The sequence below is a fragment of the Spinacia oleracea genome, chromosome 2 (genome assembly GCF_020520425.1).
Source record: "Spinacia oleracea cultivar Varoflay chromosome 2, BTI_SOV_V1, whole genome shotgun sequence".
NCBI classification, from domain to species: Eukaryota; Viridiplantae; Streptophyta; class Magnoliopsida; order Caryophyllales; family Amaranthaceae; genus Spinacia; species Spinacia oleracea.
In genome coordinates this window covers 109,843,997-109,854,695 of record NC_079488.1, presented here as the reverse complement: position 1 = coordinate 109,854,695, position 10,699 = coordinate 109,843,997, and the positions used below count along the sequence as shown (strand labels likewise).

General features: G+C 36.8%; 1 protein-coding gene across 1 annotated transcript; it reads right to left on the bottom strand.

Annotated features, from left to right (window-relative positions):
- Positions 1-173: 173 nt before the first annotated feature.
- On the bottom strand, positions 174-10,617 carry LOC110782036 (putative DEAD-box ATP-dependent RNA helicase 29). Its single transcript, XM_021986098.2, has 11 exons — positions 10,147-10,617; positions 7,800-8,961; positions 7,566-7,623; positions 6,799-6,903; positions 5,960-6,005; positions 3,209-3,285; positions 2,991-3,043; positions 2,664-2,745; positions 2,520-2,576; positions 1,556-1,700; positions 174-681 (listed from the first exon to the last, which is right to left on the bottom strand). The coding sequence occupies exons 1-11, from the start codon at positions 10,526-10,528 to the stop codon at positions 386-388; spliced, it is 2,463 nt and encodes an 820-aa protein (XP_021841790.2). The 5' UTR covers positions 10,529-10,617; the 3' UTR covers positions 174-385.
- Positions 10,618-10,699: the final 82 nt, after the last annotated feature.

The following is a 10,699-nucleotide window of genomic DNA, read 5'->3' as shown; positions in this document are numbered from 1 at the left end:
TTTATATATTATTAGTGATTTGAAGAAATAAGTTTTATTAAAATAAAATAAAAAATCACTAAAAAAATAGATAACTTTTATATATGTATTTTGAGTTAACTTTTACTCTGATGTACAATATTTATTGTACAACCCTTGTAAATAAGAATTTGTGAACATAACTATAAGGTAAGTTTTAGGCTTCAAATTCGACTAGAAATCTTATTCAATCTACTTCTGCTAACAACTTTACGCGCCATACAAATCAGGGTTCAAAACAATTACAGGTTAAGGGAAAATGAACGATAATAATAATAAAACTGCATACCAACATTACAATGACAAATTTGTATTTTTAAGGTCAAAAAATGAGCTAGCCCCCTTTGAGAGGAAGATCATACATCTTCTACCAGGCCTTTCCGCCTTTTCCACCCTTTCCGCCTTTTCCGCCCGGTCCACCTTTTCCGCCATGTCCACCTTTCCCGCCCTTTCCGGCCGGTGCACCTTTTCCGCCCTGTCGTTTCTTGCCAGTTCTACCAAATTTATCCTTCTTTGAATTCTGCTTCATAAGAGATAGTTTAGTTGCCTTCTTTTGTCTCTCTTTACGAACTTGCTCAAGGTTTTTGATTTCCGATGGAACATTTGCATTTGGTATTGGTCGTTGTTGGTTGCGTCCGTTGAACCTGTTATTAAACCGACCACCTGCAAGCAACCAAAACAACGGTTATAAATGCTAGAAATTTAGAACCCTAAAGAGAGAAATTATCTTTGTGATGTACACTAAGATGATCAGTAATATGGATAATACCCCAACATAAACCGTCTTTTGGCCGAATAATTCAGGTTATAAATAATTATGGCTTTGATTTGTTCAACCTATTTTGACTTATTTCAGACAAAATAACTCAGATAAGATAAAATAAATTCAGATGAGTTAAGATAATATAAGTTCAGTAAAAGAATAGTTTTTTCAAATACTTTTATACACAAATAAGTTTATTTCAAACAAAATGAGGTTTTTTTCAGATAAAATAAGTATAAAAAAAAAAAAAAAGATAAGCTCAGATAAGCTTAGACAAAATAAATCGAATAGGACGGAGCCTAAGTATGGCTAGAAAGAGTGGCGAGATTGGACTAAGAAGAAAAGGGACAAGCACATAAGGCGGAGCCACATGTGAAGCAAAACAACTAAAAGACACAGCTTCAAACTCTCCTTCAGGAAAGTCCAAAATAATTGGGAGTTTCGAACTAAAACATCGTCCTCTTATAAGCATTTGACTATTAAGATAGGTAACTTCAGCACTACTAAATCTCAATTGCCTATGGGCTCTATGAACAAGAATCCTTAGGTCCTACCAAATCAAGTTGAAGCATAATACTAGCCTCCGGCTGTTTGCTAGTTATCCCACAAAAGTACTAAAACTCAGAGTTAAGAAAATTGAGGCTCAAGAACATGCATGCTTAAAGAATTTAAGACGCAGGAGACGGCCAGAATTATGGAAGACAAAAAAAAAATTGATGGGAGAAGCTTCAGTAAATGGATATAAAAACTATCCTATAGGCTTCTGAACAATACCTGCAAAGCCAGAGGTTGATGTTGATGCACCATGGTCTCCATTATCAGTTCCTTTAAAGGCAATTTTATTGTGTGTACTTGCTTTCCACTTTTTATAAATCCCAGTTCTCTGAGCCTTCACTTTTTGCCCTCCTTCAGTCTTAACCTATGCAATAACAAACATGCAAGTGCATGATCAAATATATATATATATATAAGAAATTGAAGCAAGAAGTTCAAGAATAGGATTAAGATTAAAAATAAAGCTTGATTCGCTTAAAGGACAGCAGTTTTTATCAAAACCCTTCACAGAAATTCTAAAGTAGTGATATGAAACAGAGAGGGGGGGAAATTTTGTGAACTGTGAGACAACTTGCAGTTATTACATTGTTTCCAGTTCAGTAAATCGATTAAATTCTCCAATGGAAGTAATAAAAAAAGAAACGGAATTTGAGAGGACATTGAGGGTGGAAGGGAAGAGGATGAACACTGCAACCTCTCTTTTAGTTGTTCAGCAAGCAGTGAATCGTGTGTTAGATTTTGATAGAAGGGATGAAAAATATCAAGAGGACCCCATAGGTGACTGGAAGCTGCAAACAAGCTTGGGTCTTTAGAAGCTGTATAACTAAACTGTCAAATCACTTTGCCAATAATTTCGCTAAAATGAAGAAGTTGATGGAAGACCAAAAGAATTGATTGTTCACGAAGACTGCAAAACTCCAAAGAACTTTGAGTTTTGACAATCAACTTAACTACAAAATTCAAAAATGAAGATCTGAAAAAGAAAATTTGGCCTACGCGGCTGGTCTGGGGAAGTAGAAGAATCCATCACCACAAATTTCAGGGATGTCCAGATGTAATAAGCATGACATTTACTAACAGTTAGTCTAGCCTAGGTAAAAAAGGTGCACCGAAAAACTGCTACTATCTATTAATTGAAGAGTCTGCAAATTAACACAAAGATTCAAAGAAAACAATGAAGTACCTTTCCAGTTGCAGTTACACGATCACCATTGTTAAGCTTGATATACTTTTTACTTTTCTGTTGAATAAGAGTATAAATAGGTTAAAGCAACATCTTCAACTAATACAAAATTGAATAACGAAGATCTTTCACATACACAAGTACCTTATCCCAGTGATAGATGGTTTTTTGTCTCTGCATGCCCACTTTATCGTCTGCAACTAGATCCATAACAGCTGAATCCAACCTACAAAGAGTTGACATAAAAACAAAATGGCATAGAGATTAATCTTCTTTTGCACAAGCAGTACATATGGACCACCAAGTGGTTAAGCCCTAAACAAGCCTTTTTGTGGTTATTCCAGGATCCTATTGTCAGGAATTTCAGAAGTTTTTCTAAATCAAAGAAACAGTTACTCTTGTGAAGTATTAGCAGCACCAAATATACAGCTGAATAAAATATCTCCCAAATTAATTGTTTATCATCCTCACCTATTTGATCCAAAGCCTTGGCTAGCTCGTACCGAGAGCCCAGCCTCCGAATGCTGAAATTCATAGCCAATAAATGAAGTTACAAGTCACTCAAACGTAGAAAAAGGTTATCACTTCATAACATATGTCGGCAACTGAAACTCAGGGATATCACACCAATATCATAAATAGGGTATTGGCTATATGAGTATCCAAGAAATAAACAAAAGAGAAAGTACCTGGTTTGTTGGCACTGGATTGATAAAAAACTCGTCATCCTTGAAGCTCCTTGCTTTCCTTTTAGAACCAACAGTTTCTGATACAATCATATGCGAACTGTGAGACTGTCTATAACATTTTAGAAAATGAAATTTTGAGTAAAAGAATGTGTTATAACCAAACACGTGCCACGAAGGATTGGGAACAAACCCTTCAAGTACAACGTAGAACAAACAGTAAAATAACAACAAAAAAAGAGAAAAGTGTTTGTGAGGAAATTTATATTTCGTCCCCTAAAATAATGTTGTATTATAATGTTCCTACAAAATAACACAATAACCCTCTTTGATGATTCCTTTTACCAATTGTTTCCCACTTATTTTCTAGCTAAGCCTGAACCCTCCTTTTATAGGCTAAACTCAGAAACCCTCGTGTACCAGAATTACATTCCTTGCCCACCATGCCTACAATTCTCGAGTTTGTAATACATACCAAAACAACGTAATTTCCTAATTACGTATCCTTAATAATTAGGAAACAAAGTAATTAAGCAAACAATATCTTGCATCTAATATTGTTGTACGCCCAAAACAATATTGCTTCCATATATGTTCACTTGCTTCATCATGATTCCCAACTAGCTCTTTGTCCACCGCAAAGCTATGTGTGATGCAACCAGCCTTCATTTTATTGCTTGCTTCATTTGGCATATAAATGGACTTAACTTCGATCATGTGCTCGTCTCGTACTCTCGTTGGTTTAATTAAGTTGTGTTTAATTCCTAACAGAATGATATAAGAATAGAACAACCAACTTTGAAGGCCACATGGAAGGATTTAGCCAAGAAAAAGATAGTACTACACTTTTTCATTTCATCACCTTCTACTTTATTCTGCAAGGGATGACCACATAGCTATCCTTCGTGCATATACTTTATGTGCTATGTAGCCTTTCTCCGGGGGGGATATTTCTAAAGATGTCAATTTAGTCTCCAGCTTCACAAGAAATAACATGAAAATGGCAGGCACACTCTCCTTCTCTCTCTCTCCCCTCCCACCCCCTCTCTCTCCCATGGCTCCTAAAAACTTTTGTCTCCCTTCATGTTGCAATTAAAGATTTAAAGGAAAATTGAAAAAGTACTTACTAATTATAACATTATTCACCAAAGAGGATACTGCATATACATAAACAACACTAAAAGAACAATATCTCGTACATTTATCTCCCTTTCAAGGCGTACATCTTTTTTTAGTAGATATTTCTCCTCCCTGCATGTTAGTGGGAGAATCATAATGACTTGGTAATTTCTCCTTCATGCTAGTGTGAAAAAGTCAGAGTGGTTTGCCCTTTAGTTTTAAAAATCCACCCCAAGATAAGACAAGGTGAGAAGAAAATTTCCTTGGTATGAAAGGCACAAACCACACAACAAAGTCAAGAAGGTGAACCAAGATGCATGCCTCATCGCCTATGGTGAGGCGTATGGCAATTCCATTGGGCTGCCTTCTATAGAGATGTTCGTTAAGACAAGCCAACAATCTACGGTGGTTTCTGTCTTTTCGGCACCAGATACGACAACGGTCATCTCTAGTCAAGCTGATCAAATACGACGGTCATCTCTAGTCAAGCTGATCAAAGTCAGTTCTCTCCTCTCTTTGACCTTCTCTCTCTCTCTCTCTCTCTCTCTCTACTCTTCTCCTCTTGTCATCATCGTCCCCTTCCATCACATTATTCATTCGATTATATTCCTCTTAAGTCGGGAAGATTGTGCTTCAATTCTTTCTCCTTTTTGACCTCTACTCTTCTCCTCTTGTCATCATCGTCCCCTTCCATCACATTATTCATTCTATTATATTCCTCTTAAGTCGGGAAGATTGTGCTTCAATTCTTTCTCCTTTTTTACCTCTTTAATAAGATATTTGAAGTTTTATCTTTCTTCCTTTTATTGTTTTCTCCCCATTCATTACACGGTTTTACCTTTTAGCTGAAACTTGACAACACCCATAAGAAAAGTGAAGGCATGATTGTGACTAAGATAATAGTAACAGAGCAGCAAAAAGGGTGTTTCTTGGACATTATTACACCAAGCGTCATTGATGTTTTGTAGAGCACAATAACCAATACAAAAAATTTAACCTCCTAAACAGCAATTGAACGAACATGAAATTATTTTTTATGGCAATCTCTTTTCCCTTGCTAATCTTCATAAGGCAATTGATTAATTGACTAAGAACTCTACTAGAGTTGCCTTTTTGAAAAGAAAAAAGGATGTTCACTTACTACCTAACTCAGCTGTTCAGCTGATTTGCATTACTAGACCCCGAGGAGGCGAGGATCAGAGTTGTCTCAATCAATAGATTCAGAAGCAAATTCGCATTTAGGCAATGGCATTCTTTATAGAAAAGTATGTTACCTAACTCAGATGTTCAGCTGATTTGCACTACTAGACCCCCAAGGAGGCGAGGATCGGAGTGTCTCAATAGATAGATTCAGAAGCAAATTCGCATTTAGGCAATGGCATTCTTTAAAATGACTTAATAGAAAAGTATGTACTTCGTATTAATCTTTCCTTGACATCTTTTGACAAGTACATAACGATTTACGCCTGAGTCATGATTTGTGAGACATTAGATTACAATATATCAGCATATATTAGAGGAGTTCCAGTCATAAACATCTCATAAATACACATCATATAGCATCCCCTCGACATGGGTTATCAAAATTAAAACTCAATAGCATCATTTAAAAATAAAATACGAGAAGGAGATGACCTTTTTTCTCCTTTGTCTCGACAGAAATGAAGTCAGGTTCATCTTCCTGCACAAGGATGGTTCACCATCAAAACAAAAATACTAATACAACAATTAACATCAACAATCTTAATACATGTAGCCATGTAGGCTCTAAAAAGGCTGCCTCTCTATGAGGGATAGGGGGTAAGATCAGCACAATCTTGCCTTATGATAACAAAGAGGTTACAAATCGACCTTACAACGACCATCTAATACATCATAAGGAACAGGAAGCACAAGCAGTTTAATGAGCTATTTTATTTAAGTCCATAATAAACCAAAAAACTAAATTAAGCCCTTCACTCCACTAAGTCCATTAATAATGGATAAACGATCATACTTCCTCTGTTTTCTTCAGTTGTATCATATTGACTTTTGACACTATTCCCATAGTTATCTTTGACCACATTTGGTTAATAATATATTAATATGTGAGGAAAAACATAGCCATGTAGGATCTTGTTGGATTAGTCTCAAATTCTCAATATGTATTTTCAAAATATCAACTTTATAATTTTTATTTACAAATATAAGAGATATAATTGTCAAAGTTGTGTGGCGGGAAACGTGCCAAGTCAAAATGGTACGGACAACCAAAAAAATAGACGAAGTATAATTTCTCATAACCTATATTTACTGGGTGAAATTATTGAATAATTATATCATATTTTGTAGAATGTAGAGGAACTAATGAAGAATCCACAAAAAGACTGTAAAACTCCCAAGAGTGGAGTACAACAGCTGTTCATATTGTACATTAGCCTAGAGTCTAAACTCTAAATTGTTGCATGATTTGCATCTAAAACTCCAACAATTACCTTGGCTGCCTTATCAATGGAGCTTTGCTTATGCACCTGGTTAATAATCGACTCATGGATGGCCTTCTTCTTTTTCATCACATCAACCCATTGACTAGAAGAACCCTGCTGTCAGTGAAAACATTCAATTAGGAATTTACAAGAAATCACAATGTGTACGGTGACAACCTTGTTGACCCGTCCCCCTTTTTCCTAGTCCTTTATTTTAAGGAGGCCCTCAGATAGGAAAATTCTGCACGAGCACAGGATGATATGAACAATTGAAAAAAGCATGACAAATCATAAGCTGATTAATTTCAAAAACACCAAAATCAAAATTTTATCTAGCATCACCAATTGCATGCAGTTTTGTAGACAAACATAAACAAGGTATGTAGGAGCAAAGATTGAAAAAATACACTTGCCAAATACATCAGTATACAAGTATCCCCACTTTGTGAGCATGAAGAATCAAATACATGATACTACAGAAGGAAAAAGTCGCTATTTAATTACCAAATATTCAATACCAATATCAATTTTACTCCGTCAAGAACAATAATAACGTAACTTTGTTAAGATAATCAACTTTATGTATTTTATTGCAAATATTCATGACAATTGGCAATGTATCAGAATTTGCCAATTTGGGATAGCTGATAATTTCTGAACCATAAACAGTCACTTTCTTCAAGGAACAAACCAAATATGATAAAAAAAAGAAATGGAATAAAAAGAACCAATGTAGTAACAGGTAGGAGCAAACAAAATATAAACTTAAAAACAACCTTTAGACGTTTTGACATCGCAGCACGACCTTCAGCTTCCAAGATTGTTTGCTTGGGTCTATGTCACATTGACAAATTAAAGGGTTAGGTGATTGAAAAAATACCAGGTACAGATGCAACCAAGATAGTGTGTGGTGTGTGTGTGTGTGGGGGGGGTGGGGGGGGGGGGGGGGGAGGGAGATGAGCCGAAAACAAAAAAATCATAAAGGATGAAAATGTGAAATCAATACCGACCTGAAAGATTTCAAGCGTTCAGTGAACGCTAAAGCACTCAGCTCATTGCCTTGCAACACACCTTTGAACATAGGATGCAAACCTTCACGGGATAACTCTTTTGCCCTCCGGATTGATGCCGACGACGGTGCAGGTTTTGACCTTGAATACTCACGGAATGCATTAGTACAAGACCTCTGCAGAGCATATAAATCTGCAGATGAATCAATGTCATCCCGAACTTTATCTTGAACAAGATCTATAACAGTCTGAGGAAACCGCCCATATACAGTCACACCGTTGGCCATAGCTTGATCGATTTTATCTATAACCCCATTTATATCCTTTAGAACCTCCTCCTCTGATGGAGCAGGCCTGATGGGTTTTGACAAAAAGAGATGAAGATCCAAAACGTAAGGCAGGTCTTCAGGCGTCACAAAAGAGTACGCTGTACCAGTCCGACCATTCCTAGCTACTCTTCCAATACGGTGCACAAACATTTTCGGATTTGAAGGAAAGTCCCAATTAATTACATTATCAAGCAAAGGAATATCTATGCCTCTAGAAGCCACATCTGTAACAATAAGCATCTTAATTTTTCCAGATCGGAACTTTGAAATGCTAATTCTGTGAGCTTCTGGGTCCATATCACCATAACACACATTGGACTCAATACCCTCTAGTGAAAGCAACAATCTGAGGAATTCTGTATGGTGTCTGGTGGAAACAAAGATTAACATTTGCTCATTAGGATTGATTACCTCCCTAATCAAATACACTAAGGCTGCCTGTTTCTCTTCCGGCCTCAACGTGAAAAAGACAAATTTACAGTCTGGACTAATTTTTTTATCCACATCTAGGCGCACAAGCTGAGGATCTCGCAGACCAGCCTTAGCAAACTCTGCCAAAGCACTTGGCATAGTTGCACTAAACAGCAAAGTCTGCCGACTCTCACTCAACTGTGTCAGAATTTTATGCAACTGCTCAGCAAAACCCGAATCAAATAAAGTATCGGCTTCATCAAAGACCACATATTCCACTGTTCGAAGTGTCATGTCATCTACCTCAGACAAATGATGCATCAGCCTACCCGGTGTGGCAATAATGATGTCAGGATTTTGAGCCAATTCTTCAAATTGATTTTCCATTGAATCCCCACCAACTAGAAGACTCATACGGAGATCTGCATAAAAATTACCACGGAGAGGAGACGCGGCAATAATTTTTTAGAAAGATGCATAAAAATCACCACGGAGAGGAAACACGTCAACAATTTTTTAGAAATATGCTTAAAATGCTAAAATCTCTCTAATTACACAATTCATTTCAATCCTTCAAACTATAACAAACATGCTTCTTTTAACACCAATCTCCCCCCCCCCCTCCCTTCCTCTGATAAAATAGGAATACAAATACATAATTCATCTGTTTATCTACCTTAGCTTTAAGTTTAAAGAACCTCCACCAACAATCGCAGAATTTTACTTTAAAAGGTCTCACTTTTTCACCAAAAAAAATGAACTACTCACTCCATTTCATATTGTAAGCCACCCACATTATTATGAGAACTACATAGCTTCACATTCAACACTACTTCAATAGATTTTCGTAACCTATTCATCAATATGGATCAAGCAGCTCGACTTCAAGAAATAAAATAATAAAAGTCTCCACCCTGTAAATTCTGTAATTAAAGTACGACCTCTAGGATTAATAAGCAAAGTTTTCACCTCAAGAAATTAATAATCAAATTTTGAACATTAGAGTTTAATAATCAAAGTTCGACCCCTAGAGTTTAATAATTAAAGTTTCGACCTCAAGAAATCAGTAATCAATGTTCGACCTCCAGAGCTTAATAATCAAAGTGTCCACCCCAAGAAATCAATAATCGAAGTTCAACCTCTAAAGGTTAATAATGGAAGTTCAACCTCAAGAAATCAATAATCGAAGTTCAACCTCAAGAAATCAATAATCAAAGTTCGGCCTCTACAGCATAATAATCAAAGTTTCCACCTCGAGTAATCAATAATCAAAATTTAACTTCTAGAGCTTTCAAATCAAAGTTTCCCCCATGAGAAATCCTATAATCAAAATTCAACCTCTAGAACTTAATAATCAAAGTTTCCACCTCAGAGAAACCAATAAAGCTCGACCTCCAGAAATCAATAACCCAAGTTCGACATCCAGAAATTAATAATCAAAGCTCCACCTCGAGAAATCAATAATCAAAGTTCCACATCTTCCCTACAGGCTACACGTCTTCTATTCAAACTTACCAAGCATACTAAAAATGCAATTAACTAAAATTGCCAAAAATCACACATTAATTATTCAAAGCAGAACAAATCAAAATGATAGGAAAAACAACCTGTGTAACGGCCCAACTCCTTGCAAAATTTCATAGTCTGAAGAGCCAAATCCCTAGTCGGAGACAAAATTAAAGCCCTAATACCCTGCTGAGGAACATGCTGCTTCAATTTCTCCAACATAGGGATAAGAAACGCCGCCGTTTTACCAGACCCAGTACGAGCCATGGCGCAGACGTCAGCGCCAGCGAGAATGACAGGCATAGTTTTGCGCTGAATTGGGGTTGGTACTTTGTAACCCTTCCTTTTGATTGCATTGAAAACATTTGGGCAAAAATTGTAGGATTCAAATCCACCTGATTTCGATTTCTTCTCCTTCTTCTCTTTGTGTATTAGCTCCGATTGAGAGCTTACTAGGAAACCTCCGGTGCGGTTGTTCGCCATTGGAGGGTGGCGAAGAGAGAGATAGGTGAGGGGTTTTAGGAGGAAGGGGAGAAACTGAGAAAGGGTTTTAGGTTGGGAGAACTGGTGCGGTTATACGCAGTCGTTTGTTTCGCGGAAATTCAATAGACTTGGGTTCGGGTTCGGGTTCGGGTTCGGGTTCGGGTTCGGGTT